This window comes from Rattus norvegicus, chromosome 7 (genome assembly GCF_036323735.1).
Source record: "Rattus norvegicus strain BN/NHsdMcwi chromosome 7, GRCr8, whole genome shotgun sequence".
Classification (NCBI taxonomy): Eukaryota; Metazoa; Chordata; class Mammalia; order Rodentia; family Muridae; genus Rattus; species Rattus norvegicus.
This window is the reverse complement of record NC_086025.1, coordinates 1,909,253-1,931,844: the sequence shown is the minus strand read 5'-3', so window position 1 is coordinate 1,931,844 and position 22,592 is coordinate 1,909,253. Positions and strand designations below refer to the sequence as shown.

The following is a 22,592-nucleotide window of genomic DNA, read 5'->3' as shown; positions in this document are numbered from 1 at the left end:
AAGTAACTTTCCGCATGCCTGCCCAGAGCTGAGTGGCCTCTGCTCGAAACTTCCAGAACTCAGTTTCCTGCAGAGCAGATTTAAGGCAGGAAGCAGACCTCGTGCGTCCTCAGCCCTGGCTCTCGGCTCCACCACGTGCTCATGTGCCCTTCCAGGCCGCTGCTAAGCAGTGTCATGAGTCTGGGCCGGATGGGAGCTTAACTCTTGGGGGCACTTTGGGGCTGAGAAGGAAGGAAAATGACAGATCCAGGGCCACCCACAGAGAGGAGCAGCTGCCATCCTTGGCAGCTCCCACATCCTAGGAGACAGTGGCATAGATGGTCAGGAGCCCAGGCTGAGAAAGACAGCCTAGGGGGCTGGGGGGAGGGGGAGCCTGGGCAGAACTGCCCTCTGCCAAACCCTAAGCTCAGCCAGGCGGGCCTCAGCTGCTTAGCTCCTCCTCCTCACTGCCATCCCCCAAACAGACACTCCTTGCCCACAGCAAGAGTCCACCCACTCCAGACTTTGGCCTTAGCTGTAGCTAGTGTGGGATCCTGGGAAGTCTAGGAGCAAAGTCTCTTAGGCAGACTGAGAAGGCTACAGCTTCACACACTGTGCTGCCTGCCAGCTTTCCCCAGAGGTAAGTGGTGGCGGGAACGGGGATGCTATGGAAACACTAGCTAAGGATGGCAATATATAGTGGTCCTTCAGGCTTTAGGCTACAAACATTGCCTTCGCATGTCATCCCCTTGATCTCCACAACACCAAGATGGGCCTGGTGGGTATTGTAGCCCAGCTTACTATATGAGAAAACAGGTTCCAAGATAGACTGAAGATGTCCAGCCTCACACAGTAGTTTTGAGGCTACCAGGACTGAAATGGGGACTCTTGGTTCCAAAAGCAAGGCGAGGATGCATTTAGGGGCTTTTGATGTTCCTGGTTTAGTAGGAGGATGGTGATCCAGGTCCCTCTGCTCTCACATAGTAATAAGTCTGCCCACAGGACCAGCTCAGGTTTACTTCGTTAGCTACAAAGTTAGTGCTTGCCCACACCTGTTTTGCACAATAAGCCTTAGCTTGCCAATCCTCTGCCAAGCATACAGTTTCCTGGTTTGTCTGCTCAGACCAGACGTTTCCAGCTAAGTAAACGTTAGTGCCGGGCTGGGGATTTAGCTCAGTGGTAGAGCGCTTACCTAGGAAGCGCAAGGTCCTGGGTTCAGTCCCCAGCTCCGAAAAAAAGAACAAAAAAAAAAAAAAAAAAAAAAGTAAACGTTAGTGCCAAGGCTAAAGGGGTAGAGGAAATGACAAGTTTTCCTGCCCAGCCTAGGCCTCCCTCAGCAGGGCATCTCATCCCACCATGTGGCTGCCTCTGCTTCTGGGTGCCTTGCTGTGGGCAGTACTGTGGTTGCTCAGAGACCGGCAGAGCCTGCCGGCCCGAGACGCTGTCATCTTCATCACCGGCTGTGACTCGGGCTTTGGGCGCCTTCTGGCACTGCAACTTGACCAGAAGGGCTTCCAAGTGCTGGCCGGCTGCCTGACCCCCTCTGGGGCAGAAGACCTACAACAGATGGCCTCCTCCCGCCTCCACACAACACTGCTGGATATCACTGATCCCCAGAATGTCCAGCAAGTTGCCAAGTGGGTGAAGACACGTGTTGGAGAAACTGGTAAGTGTAGTGGAGCCCCCAGGAACCTGGTCTGTACAGCAGTCCCGGGACTCACTGAGGCTGTGAGGAAGGAGCAGGGTTCAAGTCCTCCCCAAACGCCCTCTCGGTGTCTGTCATCTTCCCACAGGGCTCTTTGGTCTGGTGAATAACGCTGGTGTAGCTGGTATCATCGGGCCCACACCATGGCTGACACAGGATGATTTCCAGAGAGTGCTGAATGTGAACACACTGGGCCCCATTGGGGTCACCCTTGCCCTGCTGCCCCTGCTACAACAGGCCAGGGGGCGGGTGGTCAACATCACCAGTGTCTTGGGCCGAATAGCAGCCAATGGCGGGGGCTACTGTGTCTCCAAGTTTGGCCTGGAGGCCTTCTCTGACAGCCTGAGGTGAGGGTGCACAGCTCCAGGCTTAGCCTGGAGAGGGGCAGGGATCTTACTCAGATACATCAGTTATCGACACAGGCTAGAAGACAAGGAGCAGAACAACACAGGAGAAATGGAAAAGCAGACAGGGCTGGAGGTGAAACCCCAAGTTTTATCTCATACAAACTTTGTGAATGTGTGTGCATGTGTGCATGCCTTTAGTTTTTGAGGTAAGTGTCACTGTGTCACCCTGACTGCCCTGGAACCAGCCTGGGTTACATTCTAGTCCTGGCTGGCCTGGAATACTGGGCAATCCTCCTGCCTCAGCCTACTGAGCTACCACACACCCAACTAAGTTACTTCTCAGGTGTTTTGGTTTTGTTGGTTTGTTTTTCTCCCAAATCTGTTAAATCAGAGTGAGACTTGCCTCATGGGGGTTCAGAGTAAAGTGAGCCGTGTGGAAGGACCTGGCAGTGCTTAGATGTTGGGGAAGCCTGTCGTTCATGTTTAGTGGCATTAACAGGTACTTACTTACACATCCACATATCCGTATGTGCTGTGTGTACACATATTCATGAACGCATGGGCCATAGCACATGCTGAAGTAAACTTATGGGAGTCTGTACCCTCCTGAGGTGATGGGTTGATGGCAAGAAACCTTCTATGAATCATCTCGCCAGGACTGTATATTACCATTTATAGTAGAAAACCTAATATTTTTCATTCTCAGCCATTCTATATAAATAATATTACTATAGGGCTACTTGAGAGGAGCATCGAGACATGCCACCGGGTCAGCTCTGCCCCTCTTTCTTCTCTTATGAAACATGGTCACTATGTAGCCTACACTAGCTCCCACTCAGAGCACTGGGATCACAGACATATGCCTACATTGAGGACTTGCCAAAGCTGGTGAGATCACAAAGGAGCTAAAGAGGACACTGCGAGGGGCACTAGACTCTGAATCTGGGGAAAAGCCCAGGTGGGTCTAGTGGAGCCCAGCCAGTGAGGAAGGCTGCCTTCATCGCCTTACTGGACAGGTAATCTCCGAGTGTCCTTTGGCTTCTTCCCCCTTTTTATCTTCCAGTCAGCATCGTGGGATACAGCTTTACCCATGCCAGGCCCACTCTGCCCACCACATCATCTTCCAGCGGACACCAAGCTCGTCCCTCATCCTAGTACTCAAGACTCAATCTTTTATTTCAGGAGATATAAAATGGGGCCCCTAGATCAAGAACTGGCAGACTGCAGTTACCAACCAGATGGGCTCAGCTGCCTTCAGGCTAATAATGGTTTCAACACATTTAAATAATTACATTGTAAATGGTTATACTAGCACATTCACAGGCCTTTAATCACAGCACTCGGGAGACAGAGGCAGGCAGATCTCTGTGAATTCGAGACCAGCCTGGTCTACATAGTGAGTTCCAGGACAGCCCAGGCTGTCACAAAGAGAAACCCTATCTCAAAGCAACAATCAAAACAAGTACATTAATTTTGCCAGGCATTGTGGCACACACCTTTAGTCCCAGCACTTGGGGCACAGCCAGGAGTAGTTCTGTGAGTTCCAGAACATAGTAAGTTCTGGTCCAGCCAGGGTTACCTGGTGAAACCCTGTCTCAAAACAAAAATAATTCATTTTGTCTGGTCTGCAGTACCTTAAAATTTACTATTTAAAAAAAGTAGGGCTGGAGAAATGGCTCAGCAGTTAAGAGCACTGATTGCTCTTCCAGAGGTCCTGAGTTCAATTCCCAGCCACATGGTGGCTCACAACCATCTGTAATGGGATCTGATGCTCTTTTCTATTGTGTCTGAAGAGTGTGACAGTGTGCTCACATAAATAATTGAAAAAAAAAGAAGAAGAAGAAGAAAAAGTAGGGGACAGGGTAGGTAAGGAGACTGCTCAGTGTGTAATCATGAGGACCCACACCCAGGCAACACAATGCCCTCTTCTGGTCTTCATGCACATGTGCACACACTCACACTTGTACACATTTACACAAGTCTTTCAGAAGAAGAAAGGGAACAGGTGGCTAAGGCACGAGCATCCGGAGTTCTAAGTTAATCTGGGCCACTTTAGCAGCATGAGGTTTTAGGCTTGAGCACCACCACCGAGTAAAGCTTGCTAGCCATTAGACCACAGAGTAAAATACACAAGAGAGGGCATGTGCATAGTGTCAACCACCGGTGATCCCAAAACTACACAAATTGAGGCCAGCCTGGCTACATAACAAGATCATGTCTCTCTCTCTCTCTCTCTCTCTCTCTCTCTCTCTCACACACACACACATTCTCACACACACACACACTCCAAGCAACAAGATCTTGTAAGCATGGCGGTCGCACACCAGTACTTACCCCTTTCAAGGCCAGCTTCTACCACACAGCAAGTTCAGGCCACACAAGAACCAGCAAAATGGCTAAGCAGTTAAGAGCATTTGCTTCCAGCCTGACATCCTGAATTCAGTGGACATACTTGGTAGGAGAGAACCAAGTTGTCTCTGACATCCACACAATGGCCAGGGGCACACACAGACATAAAGAAAATACAATTTTTTTTAAGTAAAAGAACATTTCAAGATTGGCCTAAATTACATAGTGAAACCGTGTCTCATAAAATAAAGACTTAAAAGAGAGAAGCCGGGTGTGGTGGCACATGGTGGCACACTCCTGGGAGGAGGAGGCAGGCAGATCTCTTAAGTTTGAGGCCAGCCTAGTCTACAAAGTGAATTCCAGGACAGCCATGGCTATGCAGAGAAACTAGGAGGGGAGAGAGAGAAGCAGGCAGACTAACATAATGATACACACGTTATCTCAATATATGGGAGGTAGGGACAGAAGTTACCAAGAGTTCAAGGTATCCTGGCCTGCATGAGACCCTGTCTCAGAAAACAAAATCAAGGGTCCAGAGCGATGACTCAGGATGAATGATTACTGCTCTTGCAGGGGACCCAGATTTGGTTTCCAGCACCTACAAGGTGGTTCACAATAGCCTGTAACTTCATTAATGGCTTCTGACCAATAATGGTACATAAAAACCCGTGCAGTCATACACATGTAAACAACCAAATCTTCTTTTAAAAAGAAAGTACAAGGACAACATGCTCAACGACACCTCACCCTGGGCTGGTATTGACGTGGTTCAGTTGCTTACCTACCATACACAGACCCTGGGTTTCATCCTCACGAAGTAAAAACAAAAAACTCCTGTGTTCCCATCCCAGGCTAACCAGCAATAGCCTTTCCTGTAAGGACACACGTCCCTACCTGTGACACCTTCCCATCTTGGGTTCCACACTCCTAGAAACCTAGGTTAAAACACAGGAACTGGGTTGGGGATTCAGCTCAGTAGTAGAGCGCTTGCCTAGGAAGCGCAAGGCCCTGGGTTCGGTCCCCAGCTCCGAAAAAAAAAGAACCAAAAAAAAAAAAAAAAAAAAAAAAAACACAGGAACCTCTCTGCCCACCCTCCAGGCGGGACATGGCTCCATTTGGAGTACAAGTCTCCATTGTGGAGCCTGGCTTCTTCCGAACCCCAGTGACCAACCTGGAGAGTCTGGAGAACACCCTGAAGGCTTGTTGGGCCCGGCTACCTCCAGCTACACAGGCCCACTACGGAGAAGCCTTCCTCACTACTTGTGAGTAGCTGGACCCATATTGGGTGCGTGATGGGAAAAAGAGGGTCAGAAAGGTCAGACCTGGAAGGGAGGAAAAGGGCAGGCAGTCACTTCCTGATCCTGGCAACCAGCCCAAGGATCTAGCATGGGATGGAGGAGAGGCAGTGTGAGCATGAACGCTGACTACGGCATCTTCCAAGCTACAGATCTTCAAGTGCAGCGCCGCATCATGAACCTAATCTGTGACCCAGACCTAACGAAGGTGACAAGCTGCCTGGAGCATGCCCTGACTGCCCGCCATCCCCGAACACGGTACAGCCCAGGCTGGGATGCCAAGCTTCTCTGGCTGCCTGCCTCCTACCTTCCAGCCAGGGTGGTGGATGCTGTGCTCGCCTGGGTCCTTCCCCGGCCTGCCCAGTCAATCTACTGACTCCAGCTTTACAGCAAGAGGCTGGTTTCGGAGGACAAGGCATCTCCTTCTGTCTCTATCCGCGCTGGCTGGCTTCTGACACAAACTAGGCTCTCAGTAAATAAATACGTATATCGCTTTAAATCGAAAAGCAGGCGTACAGAAATGAAGGTGCCCGTGGGGCCTGACAAGACTTGAGTACCTGAGATCCCTAAGCAGCGGAGGAAGCAAACCCACCGGCCTCTTTAATGCCTGCAAAGCTTCTACTGTACACTGGGTGCTGTGAGGAGCTACCTTGCAACTACACATGCTTTTTGGAGCTGCACTTGGAGAGATGGCCACCAGAGGGCACTTTCTCGGCAGAGTAGTAAGAATTGTGTTTGCACCAGGAACACCATTGTCTAATTTTCTTGGGGATAGAAGGGAAAGTGGCGGAAATTGCCGTATTGGGTGGCTTCCATGACAGAAATACCTAAACTCCCCTGTTATCTAAGGCAAAAATCGGGGACACTGCCACACAGGCCTCAAGCAACTTAAACACTCTCCTTGAGGGCTCAGGGAGGACTTCACTGGGCCTCAAAGCAGAGAGTTGTCCAGGCTCTACCCAGGAGGACCTTTGTGGAGCTCCCCTGCGACTCATGCAGGAGCTGTCCTCATGGGTGCTGCGGAAACAGTTTGAAGGCAACACAAACCGAGGGGCACAGGGACACTCAGTCACAACCTCCTCCGGACTCCCCACCTCTTCCACCCTCAAATAAATAATCCTTTTCCCACCCCACCCCCCAAATATGCCTGCCTATTCTCAGGCAGAGGCAGGGAGAAGGAAAAGGAAGGGGCCATCCATCACTCTAAGACAAACTGAGACCATCTCCTTCTCTAGGTCTGAAAAAATAATCCGTTTAATTGAAAACCTGGAGAGTCCACTCCATGAAAAGACAGACGAGCTCAGACACGCCCCCACCCTACATTACTTCGTAGCCACTCCGGATACTCTTCACCAGACAGCAGGAGAAGATAATGCCCAGGACCTGAAAGGAAGGATAGAAATGAGGGTGGGAAGAAGACAGGGCAAGTTTCCCCAAACCCACTCAACAGCCACTGTTCCCAGGCCAGTGAGTGCCTCCTGTTCCCCAGATGCCCTGAGCTGATCCAGGCCCGCCCTCCCACAACCCACAGCATTCCTCACCTCCACAAAAGCAATGCCCAGGGCTGCTCCAGCCACCAGCAGTACGTTCTTCCTCAGCCATGCCGCTATAGTTTCCACGCAGCCCTGAAGAGAAAAGGCGGGCATGACTACTAACAGAAGCGTCTACCTACCTCCTTCCTTCCCTCCCTCGGCCCCTTTCTCCTATCCTCCCAACCCCTATCCCCAACTCTGATCCTGATAGCATCTCCTGCCTCCTGAAACATTCCCCAAGTTTCCCTCGTGTGATGTCTTCTCCCTACCTGGGTATGGATGGTGGATTCCTTGAAATCGTTTCCACAGCCCACAGTGATGTTGATGCAGCAAGAATCGGGGACCCTGTCCTTGGCCATACCGGGGATGCGCTCCCAGTCTGTGTAGTTAGAGGCTCCACAGCATTTATTCTGACGGAGGAGGGATGGGAGGGAAAGTCGCTAAACTGTGGAACCTCCATTCTAATTCAGAGATGAGAATCTTCCATCCCGCCTCACCCTCTTCCCAGCCATCCCACTCACTTCCTTCTGCAATTTGTCCAAAATGGTGGCCGTTTTGTTGTCTGTAAGGTAATTCTGCATCTGCTTCTGGAAGCTCTTACTAAACTCTGACTTCACCTAAGAGTAGAGGAGTGTGTTGTTGAGAACAGACTTCAGGCCCCAGATTCCCAGAGCATCCTGAGACAGGTTCCTCTTGTTCCCTGCTTACCTGGTCTCTAAACACATAGCCAGCAATGGCCACCGCCACCTCCACGAGCATGATAAGAGACAGGAAGATGGCAAACTGCAGGAGGACAGGACAGGAGTTGAGTCTGAAGTCTGGATTTAAAGGGCTTGCTCTGGCCCAGTCAATTCCTTCATCCACCCACCTCACCACAGAATACCTTCTGGTAGTCCCAGGAGTTCCCACACCCCACTCACTGTAATCATGAGACAGTAGTTCTCTTTGCAGGCCCCACAGCAGCCCACAAAGGCCACCAGGAAGAGGAAGGCACCCACTGCAATGATGACCACAGGCAACAGCGAGCCAGCAGTAGTCTCGTGGGTAATGGCCTGCTTCAAGACAACCTGAACTGCTACGCCAATGGCAATCAATCCCACTGCGCAGGCCTGAGGGAAAAGGTGAGGGTTGGGTCAGCTCCTCAGTCCTCAGCCCTCACACCCGACCCCCAGCCAGAAAATGGATTCTTACACCTCCAGGAAACACTGGCTATAGAGAAGGTTCGCCCGTCCTTGCCCCACAAGGAAGGCTGGGAAGTTGTTTGAGACACATAAGGAGAAGGGAATCAGGAGGTGTCATGCCTGCCTCTAAACAGCTCTTCAGCCCAGGACGTGCGTTTTGTTCTATTGACTCCTAGCTCGGGTCTCTCCCAGAACTACTCCCTCACTCCAGTGACTCAGGTCCTAGGGCCAGCCAGGCCGGGGAGGAAGAAGAGGGGGTAAGATGGCCCCTTTCTGAACAAACAACAGTTTCTCCAGGCAGGAGCAAATGAAGGAGGGTTGGAGCCATTCCTTCTCCCAAGTAAATGAGAGGGCTGAGAGAATGGAGATGAATCAACAGGGTGAGGAGTGGAGGCAGCCCCTTGGCGATACCATCAGACCGTTGGCAGGTTGCCCCACCACCCCATATCACAAATGGTTGGGTCACCAGACAGGAAGGGCCAGGAGGGGGTTGGTTAGGGGTGCTCCGCATCTAGGGTGGCAATTCTCGGTCCAAACTTTCCTCAGAGGAAAGCGGCGGGGGGGGGGGGGGCGGGGGAGGGGTGACGGACACGGACACATTCTGCCTTTGGCCTTTTCTCCAGCTTTGCTTCCACATCTGGCCTCCAGCTGCCTTCATTTCTGGGTCCCTCGTTCCTCACGGCTCCCGCTCCAAGACTCACCGGCACCCCGCCCGCGCGCCCCGTCGCCCTCCCCGCACTACTCACGCAAAAGGCCAGTAGGAGAACGTAGAGCAAAAACTTGACACACTTCATTCCTCCTTCCACCGCCATGGCTGCTGGGCCTGGGGCCGCAAGAGAGCGCAAGGATTAGAGCAGGCCGAGGGGCCGCCGGATCCGCAGCTCCCCGCCGGCCTTCGCAGCCTTCCCTGCGCGGCCCCCATCGGGGCCCTCCCACCCAGAAACCCGCAGTCAGATCCACGTCTCCGCGCCCTCCCTGCCCTCCCGCTCCGCGGCCGGACTGGGGTGGGGGCGCGCACCAGGGAATGGTGCCTCGGGATCCCGGGACGCACGGAGGGCGCAGCCGGACTCCGGGTGGACCCCCGCCGGTCGCCGCCCAGCGCGGAATCCCGACCCCTACAGGCCGCGATCCAGGACACTCGCCAGCCCCCCGGGCGCGAGCCTCCCTTCGAGGGCCGCACGGGTGGCGCCCCGCGAACTTCGAGGCAAAGTTGTCCCCACGGGCGTCCCCGGAGTCCCCGGGCCCGCGTTAACCCGGGCCTCACCTGCGCTCCCCGACGCTTCTTGATGCTCTCCTACCGCGGCTCAGCAGCCGTCTCCTGTGCCCCCTGCCCGCGCCCCGCCTGCCGCACGGCCCCGCCCCGGCTCCGGCCGCCCCCACCCCCGCAGGGTGGCCGCCTTCCTCCCTCCCTCCCTCCCTCTCTCATGTGACGCGGGAACAGCTGCGGCCTGAGTCACCCGGGCTAGCAGGGGAGGTGAGCCCCCCGCCTGGACAGGCCACGTGGCCGCTGCCCGGAAGCCTCGAGCCAGGAGCCGGACCTCAGGGTTCCCGGAGCCCTCTCCAACCCAGCACCGTCTGGTTCTCTCTGGTTCGGGAGTAGGCGAGTCCGGAGCCCAGAGGACGCAGGGCGGCCGGGAGTTGCCCAAAGACAGAACTGAGGCAAAGTGTCAAAATGCTCTTCTGCAGACCTCAACCCACAGAGAACCAACCACGCACCTCCCTCTCCGTCCTTGTTCAAGCCCCTGCCCCCAATCCCCGAGCCCGCAGAAGGTGTGGGTTGGGTGGCATTGGGTGAAGTCAGAATAAACACTTTCAGAAAGCCCCTAGCTTCACGTCTTAGGAGTCTCCCAACGTTCTGGACTAGGGTTTTATGACCCCAGCTTCTCTATTTTCTAGAACTCCTGAGCTGAGAAAACCGGAGGGAGGAAGCCCTTGTCTAGAACCGTTTCATGCGTCAATTATAACACGTCAGAGCCTGGGCCCTCCTTCTGGGGAAAGATTAACAAAGCCTTAGTTCCCTTGCTCCTGGATTAACCAGTGGTTAGTGGAGATGCGAGAAAAGACGCTAATGCTGGCAAGGCAATAACATGGACTTCCTCGCCTTATTCCTCTTTTCATCAGAGATGGCAAAACCAGGTAAAGGCAGTGGCTAGAAATACCTCCCTCCCTTGTGCCGCTGGTGGTTCGCAGAAGGAACTGTTGTTAAAAAAAAAATTCTCATAAGACTAGCGTTAACACTCCTAGCCTGAACTTTGTCCTTTTCGCAGCAGCTCCTTCTGCCTCGAGTTGCTTACTGAACTGAAAGGAAAGGAGTGTACACAAAGAAGCCATAGGAACAAAAGCCAGCTGGTGGTGCGCAGGTAATCCCAGTACGCTGGTATCTTTTTTGGTTGTTTGTTTGTTTGTTTGTTTGTTTGTTTGTTTTTTGAGAAAGGGCTTTATGTGTAGCCCCGGCTGTCCTGGGACTCTATCTGTAGATCAGGCTGGCCTCAAACTCAGAAATCTGCCTGCCTCAGCCTCCAGAGACTAACGGCCATTAACACCACTCCCGACACAAGAGAATCAGAAATTCAAAGCCATTCTGGACAGTTTAGTGAGACAACACACACACACACACACACACACACACACACATACACACACACACACACACACACCTATCTCCCTATCTCTTTGGAATCAGGGTCTTATGTAGTCCAGGCTGGCCTGAAACTCCCTGTGTATCGGAGGCTGACCTTGAACTGATGATCATCCTGCCTCCACAAGTGCTGGCATCACCGGTGTGCACAAGCACATCTGGTTCATGCAGTTCTGGCATCAAACCCAGGATTCCGTGCCTACTAGGCAAGCGCTCTACCAAGCTGTATACCCTGTGCTAGTGAAACTATAGTTCAAAATGACAACTAGAAATGCATGCAGCTCTGTGGTAGAGCATCCAGCATGAACAGGGACCCAGCTCAGTTCCCAGACTACAAAGAAGTCTAGGCACAGTGGTGAGGCCTGTTGTTCCCAGCACTATGGATGTGAAGGCAGGATGGCAAGGTTACAGGCCATCCTGGACTACACAACGACACCTTGTCTCAACCCAAACAAAACAACAAAATCAGTGGGTAACACCTGTAATTCTAGCACTTGGAGACTAAAGCAGGAGGGGTCACTTAGTCATTTCAAGTTCAAGGCCAGCCTGGGCTACAAAGTGACACCCTATCTCAAAATCAATCAATCAATCAATCTATCTATCCGAGCTGAGGATGTAGCTCAGTTGGTAAAGTGTTTGCTTACTATGCAGACATACTTGTATTTTTAGCACCTCGTAAACCAGGCACTACAACTCCTGAACTCATGATGTAGAGGCATACGTCTTAAGGATTCAAGATCATCCTTGGCTACCAAAGGAGTTTGAGGCTAATCTAAGGAATGAGTCCTTGTCTCCAAATATGAGTAAATAATCAAATAATAAATCAGTACCAAATGAATGAAGAACCTTGGCCTGATGGCATCTGTTTATTTCTGTACTCAGGCTAAGCAGAATGATCATGACTTCACAGGCCAGTCTGGGCTACACACTAGGACCCTGTCTCAAAAGGAGGAGGGAGAGGAAGAGGGAGAGGAAGAGGAGGAGGCAGAGGAGGGAGAGGAGAAGGAAGAGGAGGAGGGAGAGGAGGAGAAGAAAGGGCTGGAGAGATAGATGGCTCAGTTGTTTAGAACACTTGCTCTTACAGAGGACCTGACTTCAATTCCCAGAATACATATGTGGCCTATAACCTCTGTAACTCAGTTCCAGTGGATATGGTGCCATTTTCTGCCTTCTCAGACATTAGACAGACGTATAGTACACATATATACATGCAGGCAAAACACACACACACACACACACACACACACACACACACACAGTCTTAAAATTACGTATCCTAGGGGCTGGAAAGATCATTCAGTAGGTAAAAGCACTTGCACAAACATAAGGACTTGAGTTCTGATCCAAGCACCCACACACACAAAAAAAATCAGGTGTGTGGGTGGTAGGATACCCAGGGGGGTCCCCACCCTCTCAGAGAAGGGGAGAGGGGATAGGGCAAGGATTGTGGGAGGGGTGACCAGGAGGGGGCCAGTGAGCAGGATGTAAAGTGATTAAGCAAAAAAATAAAATTGTGGTGGGGAACATCCTCTCAGAGATGGGGGGTGGGGGGGAGGAATGGGATGAGGAACTGCGGGACTGGGGACAGGGAGGGGGGCAATGGCTGGATTGTAAAAAAAAAAGAAAGAAAGAAAAGTAATTCAAATAAATATTCCAAAATACAAAACAGCAAAAAAAAAATAAATTAAATTAAATTAAATTTTAAAAAACCAGGTATATCTCCACAAGCGTCCCGCACCGTTAAGAGACAGAACCACGGGGACTTGCTGGCCTCAGTCTAGCTCCAAGTTCAGTCTCAAGGGAACAAGGTAAAAAAATGATAAAGCCGGCCACCTAACATCCTCCCCTAACCTCACACACATAGACAAACATCACACACCCAGAGAGAGGTAAGTGCATGAAAACGGACGGAGCCCGAGGTCGCTGTGGTCATAGAGACAGACATCACATGTTTTCTCTCACATGGGGACTCTGGAACGGCCTTTTAGAAGGACATGAAAGTAAACAGAGAATTATTTTTAGCGATGTGGGAGGGGAGAGAGCAGGGGATGAATAAGAGAAGGAATAACGGGGTAAATATTCACGTATGGAAACGTCATGTGATATCCTCTGCCAAGGAAACGGGACAGCTCAAGCCCGGTTTATGGGGGCAGCTCTTGGGTGAGTTCACTGACCACACCGGAAGGAGAGACGGAGGAGAAGGGGAAGAAAACGCAAAACGCAAACGGAGAGGGAGGGAGGGTGGGAGGAAGAGAGAGAGAGAGAGAGAGAGAGAGAGAGAGAGAGAGAGAGAGAGAGAGAGAGAGAGAGAGAGAGTGTTTGGATTATATAGGGAAGAACCAGGGATAGGTGAGAGGAAGCCCAGCCCCTGGGTGGAAAGTTCCGCGTAGAGGGCGGGCATGGCCTATAACAGGTAGGTAGGGACTGGGCGGTGCTGGGAGAATGTGAAGGCCAGGTCTATATTAAATATGCACCTCGGGGGCTGGAGAGATGGCTCATCGGTTAAGAGCACTGACTGCTCTTCAGAGGTCCTGAGTGAATCCCAGCAACCACATGGTGGCTCACACCCATCTGTAATGGGATCTGATGCCCCCTTCTGGTGTGTCTGAAGTCACAGTGTACTCACATACATAAAATAAATAAATAAATCTTTAAAAAAAATATGCACCTCGGGCCACTTGTTCCTGATCTGCAACCCAACATCGTGCACACCTTTAATCCCAGCACTCAGGAGGCAGCGGCAGGAGGACCTCTGAGTTCCAGGCCAGCCTGGTCTACAGAGTGAGTTCCAAATCAACAAGTGCTACACAGAGAGACCCTGTTTCGAGGTAAAAACAAAAACAAAAGCCCACAGGTGTGCTCCTGCCAATAAATACACATTATTTAGTGCACCATCTGCTCCACACACTAAGAGCTTACCTCACTTTCCACACAATGTAAATCCCCTGTAAACGAAAATGCAAAGACACAGTAACCATCTGAGCTAAGGAGCAGTTTCCTGAACTATGTACTGAGCAGAACGCACCAGAGTGGACCCGGCTTTCCTTTATCATGGCAGCATATGGATGAGAGGCCAAGATACCAAAGAAAAGAGTATTCATGAGTTCTCTTACTGTGTTGTCGCTAGGTGCCAGGACTGTACTGGGCACCAGGCAGCCAGGAGAGAAAGGGAGAAGGCAGATCCACATTCTATCCACACTGGGAGGCAGAGACTTCTGGAGGGCCACAAGAGCTCTCAGGGAAGGAGTGGATTCCTCAGTGTTCCCCAAGGTACCCTTTGGCTAAGGGCAAACTCTCCTCTCCGCTTCATGGTTGGGGGGCAGAATTAGACACACATGACAACAGTTCATTAGGCTTGGAGGAGGGGATCTCAGAGAGGGAACAATTGTTTATTACGTTCAGTCCTAGATTCCATCTCTATCCACGCAAAAAATAAAACAAAATAAGTTTGCTAGCTTTGAAAGTGATAAAGCAGGAAAATTTCCTGTGCTCTTTCAAGGTGCAGACCAGAGAATACCAAAGGGTGCCATGTCTTGCCTATAATGTGTTTGGAATTCTTTGAGGCAATGAATGAAGCAAAAGATGATGAGAAGCAGAATGATGAGGTCTGGAAGACTACACTGCTCCACCAGCAAGGGTGGTGGGAAGGAAGGGGCTACAGCGACTGAGAAGGTGTTCAATCCTGGAGAGTGGGTCCCACACTAAGTGGCTGAACGTCTGGACACCTGGAAGACACTGGGATGACAGCTGTCGTCCACAAGAGAGAGGACGAGGCATCACCCAGAAAGGGAGGAGAGAGTCACCTAAAGTAGGAAGCCCAAGACTGGCATTGGTCCAGGTGGCTACACCCTACCAGAAGCTAGCCATATGGAAGTCAGGAGAGATGTGCCAGCCATAAAACCTGGTATTCGGTGCTACTCAGAAAGCCAAAGCAGGAGAATCACCTGAGTCCAGTAGTTCAACATGTCGACCCTGATTCTTAAGAATTAATTAGTTAATTCAAGGAAGAAAAAAAACGCAGAGCCTCTGGGGGCCTTTATGTTTGAAGAACACCTGGGTGTGGGCTGGGGAGGTAGCTTGGTCAGTAAAGTGCTCCATGTGCCTCCACCCCCTTATGCACACAACAAAGCAAAAGGAAACAAAGTAGCCGGTGAAGGGGGCTAAACCAGAGGATATGGCAGAACTGGGCCTCCGCACTGTGCCAGGCAATGTGCTAAGATCCTTCCTTAGTTCACTGGCGGTCAATTCCTCCTCCTGCCTGGTCAATTTACACTGTGGAGGTTAGGGATTGAAAGTCTTCAGGCCTAAAGGCAATTGCCCTCACCTGCTGGCCTCTCTTCTGCCCTACAGATAAGGAAACTGGCCTGACAGTGTAGAGTAGCATTCCCAGAGCCAGTTAGGACTGGCTTAGAGATACTTTGTTTGCTTACTTTTTTTTTTCTTAGACAAGATCTCTCTATGTAGTTCTGACTGTCCTGAAACTCACTATGTGGACCACACTGGCCTCGAATACTCTTGAGTGCTGGGACTAAAGGTGAATGTCACACCCTGCCTGCCTTTTCTTTTTTTTAAAGATTTATTTATATATGTATGTGAGCACACTGTACCTGTCTTCAGACACCAGAAGATGGCATCGGATCCCATTACAGATGGTTGTGAGCCACCATGTGGTTGCTGGGAATTGAACTTAGGACCTCTGGAAGAGCAGCACTGAGCCATCTCTCCAGCCCCACCCTGCCTGTCTTAAAATGTAAACCCAGATCGTTCACAAGAGAGAGGATGGGAGCATCACTCAAGAAAGGAGACAGGCACCCAAGGTAGGAAGCACAAGACAGTGGGAAGAATCGGAGATGTGAAACTCTAAAGCCCATGCTTTTTCTCCATTCACTGGAGACCTGTAAAAGAAAATAAGAAAGGGGAGGGGAAAGGGAAGCTTACAGACCAGCAAGAGTCACAAGTCCTAAGTAGTGTTGAGGGCCCAGTTCAGCTGGCGTGGTGTCCTGCACTGTGTCGGGAGTGCTGTGCTGGAGTCCAGAAGCAACAGAAGAAGTAGACCTAACTGAAAGAGTAGGAGAGAACTGACTTGGCCATTAAGGGCCTGCGGGTGAGGAGGGTTACCACCACCATCCCCAGGGATGTCAAAGGGAGGGAGGGCCAGGGCAAGCTGCAGCAGACACACAGTGCTGGGAGAGGTTGGGAAAACTGGAGTAAGCCAGGGAGTCCTAGAGAAGAAACCTGTGTAGATTGGAAGAGGAGGACAGGTTAGTCAGACTACCCACTCCTGAGTAAAACTCCTACAGAATTTGATGGTATGGTGATGGCATGGTGACACACTTGGTGCGGGGAAAGGGGAAGGGGAAGTGCGCTTACAGACGGAAGGCTGGGGCTAAAGAGACGGCTCAGCAGTTAAGCTCACTGGCTGCTCTTAAGTGAACCCAGGCTTGCTTCCCGGCACCCAGAGGAAAGCTCACGATCATCTGTAATCCCAGTCCCGAGGATCTAAACCCTCTTCTGAATTCCCAGGGCGTTACACACACCCCACACACAGTACAGATGCACACACTCAGGACACATCTATATACATAAAATCAATTTTTCCTAACTCTGGAGATCAGAGATGGTAGTGGTTGTGAAATATGAATTACTTCACAGCCACTTAACTCTATCTTAAAATTACTTCAAATGAGCCAGACAGATGGCTCAGCAGGTAAGAACCTTGATACAGGAGACTGGTGACTTGAATTCCAGCACAAAAACTCAGTTTGAAAAGTTGTTCTTGGGCTAGAGGCATGGCTCAGCGGTTAAGGGCACTGACTGCTCTTCCAGAGGTCCTGAGTTCAATTCCCAGCAACCACATGGTGGCTCACAACCATCTGTAATGGGATCTGATGCCCTCTTCTGGGTCTGAAGACAGTGACAGTGTACTCACATACATACATACATACACACATACACACACATACATACATACATACATACATACATACACACACACATACATACATACATACACACATACACACACACATACATACACACATACACACACATACATACACACATACACACACACATACATACACACATACACACACATACACACACATACATACACACACATACATACATACATACACACATACACACACATACATACATACACACATACATACATACATACATACATACATACATACATACATAAATCTTTTTTTAAAAAGTCATTTTTGACAGGCAGTATTAAGTATACACCTTTAGTCCCAGCATTCAGGAGGCTGAACAAGCAGATCTCCGTGAGTTTGAGACCATCCCGGGCTACAGTGTGAGTTTCAAAACAGTCAAAGCTATACTGAGAGACCTGTCTAGAGATAACAAAGTCATGCTCAGTGACAAGCACCGACAACCCCAGCACTCCTACGGCAAGGCGGAAGGTGGAGGCAGAATTGGCCACAACCTCAGAAGCCAACTAATCTATGACCCACAGCAGAAGCAGGAGAAAGACTAACTTGTCTAGCTTGGTGGCGCTCACCTCTAATCCCAGCAGAGGCAGGCAGGTCTCTGAGAGTTTAGGGACAGCCTGATCTACAGAGAGAGTTCCAGAACAGTCAGAGCTACACAGAGAAACCCTGTCTCAAATATAAATAATAAAGAAATAAAGAAATGGTAGAATTTATTTTCTGTGTACTTTGCCAGTCGTAGCAATCATCTACAACCTGGAAAGTCATCACTTCAAGGCAGAGCGAGGGGGGGAGTGCGGGGGTGGGGGTGGGGGCTCTGAGTGAGGATGGGGTCTGACCTCAGACTTGTCCCTTCAGAGCCCCCAGCATCAGCTCTAATAACTTGTCTTCCAGATAGACCTCTGAGCTACTGCAGTGTCTGGCACTGGGCCATAAAAGACGAACTGGGAAGGGACCCCTATTCCTTCACATGAAGTAAAGCCAGGGCCCCACTCTGCTGTCTTCCAAGACTAGAAGCACAGCACAGGAAGCGAAGGTAAAACGGAGGGTGGAGCAAAGGAAGCTTGTGGGAGGAAACCATGGGCAAGCACATCAGTGCTAAGGCTACCCACTACAGAGGGTAGGAAGAATGCTAGCCCAAACTCAAGGGGTTTTTTTGGGTTTTTTGTTTTGTTTTGTTTTGTTTTTTAGTTTAGTTTTGTTTTTGTTTGTTTTTTTTTTAAGTTTTCATTTCACACCCAATCCTGTGTTGAGTTTTGAGTCTCAAAGCCCCCCCCCCTTGAATAATAAGAGACAGACTACAGGCTTAGATCAAAACTGGGGAAAGAGGCTCCCCGGGCAGTGTGGCACAGACCTGGCCTTGCCCTAGTGCTGAATGCTTCGCTGAGCGGAGCACACCCACACTGGGAGCACGGTTCTGCCCTGCTGGTGGGTAGAGTCTGGAGACACTGAGGGGAATCTCCTGTCACTGAGAAAGCCAATTGTGACTGGCCCCACTGTTTCACTGGCAAGTCTAAATGGCTGTATTACCAAAGAGGATGCATTGCCCAAGCCCCGCTGTCCTCACTGTGAGGAACCGGAGGCGCGGACAGATGAAGCTGGTCACTCCTGTGGGTAAAAGTCAGAGCACAGTGTCTGTCCCCAGCAGGAAGCACCCCAAGGCAGACAGACACCAGCCCGTGTGAGAGTGTGTTCTGTCAGCTCACAAGCGATATGACCTTGGTGGAACTCTTGCTGAGGATGTTGGCAGGAGAACAGTTTCCCTTCCCCCTCACAGTTCTGAGGGTCAGGAAGGGAATGCAGGCCACTGTCTTTGCTCCCTTAAGATGGAGTCCCTTAGGACTTCTCACAGGTCAGCGGGAAGTGGTTATCCAGTATGCACATGGCCCAGTGTTCAGGCTCCAGCATTAGTGACGAAGTTAGGGGGGGCAGACATGAGGGTCAGCTACCACAGGGCTTGCCCAGTCATGCGTGAAGGTCCAAGTTCAACCCATGGCCCTGTATAAACTGGGCATGGTGGCACGTGGCTGCGATCCCAGAGTTAGGGTGCGGAAGAGAGAGGATGAGAATTTAGTGGTCATCATAAAAGTCTGAGGCCAGCTTGGGCTACTTGAGACTGTCTCAGAAATAAAATAAAGGCTTCGCCATATTACTGTTTTGTTTGGGGGAGAGGGGTTGGTTTTGTTTTTGTTTTCGAGACAGGGTCTCAATATATAGCTCAGGCTGTCCTAGAAGTCACTATGTAGACCAGGCTGGCCTCACTCTTGGACATCTGCCCTTCTCTGTCTCCCTCCCCAGTGCTGGGACGAATTGTCTTTAGACTTCTGGGAACTAAGATACCTCTGCTTGCTGAGCAGTGGTGGCGCAAGCCTTTGATCCCAGCACTCCAGGGGCCAAGGCAGGGGGATCTCTGTGAGTTTGAGACCTGGTCTACAGAGTGAGTTCTAGAACAGCCAGAACTACACAGAGAAACCCTGTCTCAAAAACTTAATTAATTAATTAATTAATATTAGTTATTAAAAAATAAAATAACTTTGCACTGGTGGGCTGGAAAGGTGGCTCAATGGTTAAAAGAATTCACTGCTCTCCCAGAGGACCGATGTGCAGTCCTACACCAGATGGCTCACAACTGTCATTCCAGCTCCAGAGGATCTGACACCCTTTTCTGCCTTCCATGGGCACCTTCCTCTTCCTCCTGAGACAGGACATAGATGAGCATTTAATAAATAAGACAGAAGCAAAGCTAAGTGTGTGTTGGTTACTTTTAAATGTTTAGTCCGTGGGTCTGGAAGCCAAGAACACTAGGCCAGGGCACAGGAAGAACTCACGCCACCCATGTATGAGCCTAGTCCTGGCCGTATGGAGATGGGTAGGACATGGTGCTCACAGGCAGGGCAGGAGAGACAGTTCAGCTATCACTGGCTGCTCTTCTAGAGGACCAGGGTTCTCTTCCCAGCATCCATATGGTGACTCAACTCTAGCTATAACTCTAAGGGATCCAGTTTCCTCTTCTGCCTCTCTGGACACAAGGCACCCATGTGGTGCACATACATACATTCAGGAAAGATACTTTTTTTTTTTTTCCGGAGCTGGGGACTGAACCCAGGGCCTTGCGCTTGCTAGGCAAGCGCTCTACCACTGAGCTAAATCCCCAACCCAGGAAAGATACTTATAAACACAAAATAAAAACAAATAAACCTGTTTTAAAAGAAGTAAAGAGAGTTGCAGCCTGCAGACACAGACAAAACTACAATGTGGTAATGTCTATAATGAAGAGAGGGCCTGGATCCTGGGGGCTGCCTAGCACAGGGCAGTGGGTGCAAGAGAATATCAAAGTCCCTAAGATGTGCTAGGCATGACAGCACATACCTTTAATCCCAATACTTATGAGATAATCATCAAGAGATGTCTGTGGGGGTTGGGGATTTAGCTCAGTGGTAGAGCGCTTACCTAGGAAGTGCAAGGCCCTGGGTTCGGTCCCCAGCTCCGAAAAAAAAAGAACCAAAAAAAAAAAAAAAAAAAAAAAAAAAAAAGAGAGATGTCTGTGAGTTCAAGCCTTATCTACCTACCAAGTTCTAGGCCAGCAAGGGCTACAGAGTGAGATCCTGTTTCAGAAACAAACAACTCTAAGGTGGTTGCCAAAGAGTGAGGGCTTTACAGGAGGTACTAAATGCTGGGCTCAAGACGGTCAGGTTCCTTGCACAGGTGCAGAACTGCAGTGAGAGAGCCAACAATGAGACGTCTCAGGGTGAGGATGGGCAGGGAATACTGCTGACACCAAGGCAGACACTCTGGTCCTCTTCATACCCTACACACCTACACACGCACATACACACATGCACTCGCACACTCACACACATATGCACTCTCTCTCTCTCTCTCTCTCTCTCTCTCTCTCTCTTTCTCTCTCTCTCTCTCTCTCTCTCTCTCTCTCTCTCTCTCTCTCTCTCTCTCTCTCTCTCCTGACCAACCACTTTGATCTTTACAGCCATGTGCTCTCCTGACTTCTCTCTGAGATTGGATTTTCTTGGAATTCTGCCTCCAGCTACCCTCTTACCAGCTTCCCTCTCCTCTAATAGCTCAGATCATACTTTGTCAGCACCTAGATCAGCCCATCTGCCAGCATTTTGGTGTCTCTGGAAGAATAAACACTGAGCTCAGACCCCCTCCTTTGCCAGGAATATGGCATCTCCAGCTGGAAGGCTCCATTCAGAAGGCCCTGAAGTTAGGATTGCAAGGCTCTGGAGAGGAGCTTTGGAGGGCTGACATTTCTGAAGACAGTTAGGGGAAATCGATTGGAAATCCAGAGAAGGTTCTTCTGGAGGTGGGGAATGTGCAGGGGAGGGGGCAGCAAAGGAAGTAATAATCCTTAACGATTCTTAGTGTCCAAATTGTTCTATACCTCCATGACCTCCACTATAGCCCCAAACACAAATTCTATGGATCCCTTCTCCCAGCCCCCAGCTTCTCAGAGAGATGCTAAAGAAGTTAGAGTGCTGCCAAGGGACCCAGGCAAGATAAGTATAGGGTATGGAGAACATGATCCAGGAAGGAACAATAATTACACAGTGAGGTCCTCTCGGGGACTGCAGGGTTTGTGGGCAGAGGACTTGGAAGGGTCCACTCCTCCAACACACCACCCCAGGCAGGAAAAGCTGCCCCACACCCTTAGAGAGGCACATAGTAGCAGGGCAAGAGGGAAGGGAGGTGCGTCTTCAAGGAGGCCCTCTCCCGCTACTACAATTCAACCATCCCATCCATCCCTCCTCACCCGACCCAAGAAAGCCCCCTAAATACGGAGGAACAAAGCCACTAACCCCAGAAATAAGGCCAAAAAGGGAGTTAGGATTAGGGAACCCTGTGTACTATCATACCACTGTGACCCGACGTCGCCTAATCTTAGAAGCTAACTGGGGTCAGGCTTGGGAGGCACTTTGGATGGGAGGATTGAGGAAATTCTCTCAAAGGAGGCAAAAAAAAAAAAAGTAGCTTTTCCCAAGAACCCAGCTCTCATGTACAAGGCCGGGAGGGATGCTAGAGGACACCCCCTCCCCGTAGCAGCACCCCTGCGCCTTGGCCTCGAACACTGGCGACAGACTCCCCAGGAACAGAAGTTCTTGCTTCTAAAGCTGTTAACAGACCACATACCTGAGAACTCATTTCTGTCCCTCTGCCGGTTCCCTCGCCTTGGTACTTGCTTTCTCCTCATCTCCGGTTCACCACCTTCAAACCTAAACACCGACCTCAAGACCCTGCCCGCATTTGCTATGAACCAGTCAGGACTGGAAGAAGGCGGGTATGGAGGTTGCTCGGGTAACCTAGGAAAGGGGCACCCCTAGCTGGAAGGCAGTTACCAGGGAGACCAGGACAGTGGGCTGGGATCCAAGCCAGGGTTGGCACATGCCGGGATAAGCGAATAGGGGGGTGAGTGGGCTGTTTGGTTGGCTGGTGACAGGGTCTCTCTAGGAAGCCCGGGCTGACCTTGACTTACAGAAATGATCCTGCCTCAGTCTGTTCAGCTCACAGACATGCGCTACCACCCCAGCAAGCAAAAGTCTTTATGTTCTGCTCTCTTCCAACTCCTTCCCTATAAAGGAGCTAGCGCCCCC

At 50.6% G+C, this 22,592-nt stretch overlaps 2 protein-coding genes across 13 annotated transcripts; one reads left to right on the top strand and one right to left on the bottom strand.

Moving 5' to 3' along the window:
• The first annotated feature begins 8 nt into the window (after nucleotides 1-8).
• On the top strand, nucleotides 9-19,725 carry Rdh5 (retinol dehydrogenase 5). Of its 8 annotated transcripts, none has more exons than XM_063264019.1 (8): nucleotides 9-619; nucleotides 1,320-1,645; nucleotides 1,773-2,031; nucleotides 5,479-5,642; nucleotides 5,828-10,524; nucleotides 10,656-10,748; nucleotides 12,740-12,834; nucleotides 17,878-19,725. In XM_063264019.1, exons 2-5 carry the CDS (start codon nucleotides 1,336-1,338, stop codon nucleotides 6,049-6,051), a joined length of 957 nt encoding a protein of 318 aa, XP_063120089.1. In that variant the 5' UTR covers nucleotides 9-619; nucleotides 1,320-1,335; the 3' UTR covers nucleotides 6,052-10,524; nucleotides 10,656-10,748; nucleotides 12,740-12,834; nucleotides 17,878-19,725. The 8 variants fall into 8 exon arrangements, with proteins under 8 accessions (XP_063120089.1, XP_063120088.1, XP_063120087.1 ...); XM_063264018.1 differs by having other exon boundaries at nucleotides 1,317-1,645; XM_063264017.1 differs by having other exon boundaries at nucleotides 1,306-1,645.
• Cd63 (Cd63 molecule) lies at nucleotides 6,908-22,307 on the bottom strand. 5 transcript variants are annotated; one of them, XM_008765024.3, is made up of 8 exons: nucleotides 22,132-22,273; nucleotides 9,135-9,211; nucleotides 8,128-8,316; nucleotides 7,916-7,990; nucleotides 7,729-7,824; nucleotides 7,477-7,617; nucleotides 7,217-7,300; nucleotides 6,908-7,058 (listed from the first exon to the last, which is right to left on the bottom strand). In XM_008765024.3, the coding sequence occupies exons 1-8, from the start codon at nucleotides 22,190-22,192 to the stop codon at nucleotides 6,993-6,995; spliced, it is 789 nt and encodes a 262-aa protein (XP_008763246.1). In that variant the 5' UTR covers nucleotides 22,193-22,273; the 3' UTR covers nucleotides 6,908-6,992. The 5 variants fall into 5 exon arrangements, with proteins under 5 accessions (XP_008763246.1, XP_008763247.1, XP_063119178.1 ...); XM_008765025.4 differs by lacking the exon at nucleotides 22,132-22,273 and adding an exon at nucleotides 9,407-9,503; NM_017125.3 differs by lacking the exon at nucleotides 22,132-22,273 and adding an exon at nucleotides 9,653-9,701 and having other exon boundaries at nucleotides 6,910-7,058.
• Between the last annotated feature and the right edge of the window lie 285 nt (nucleotides 22,308-22,592).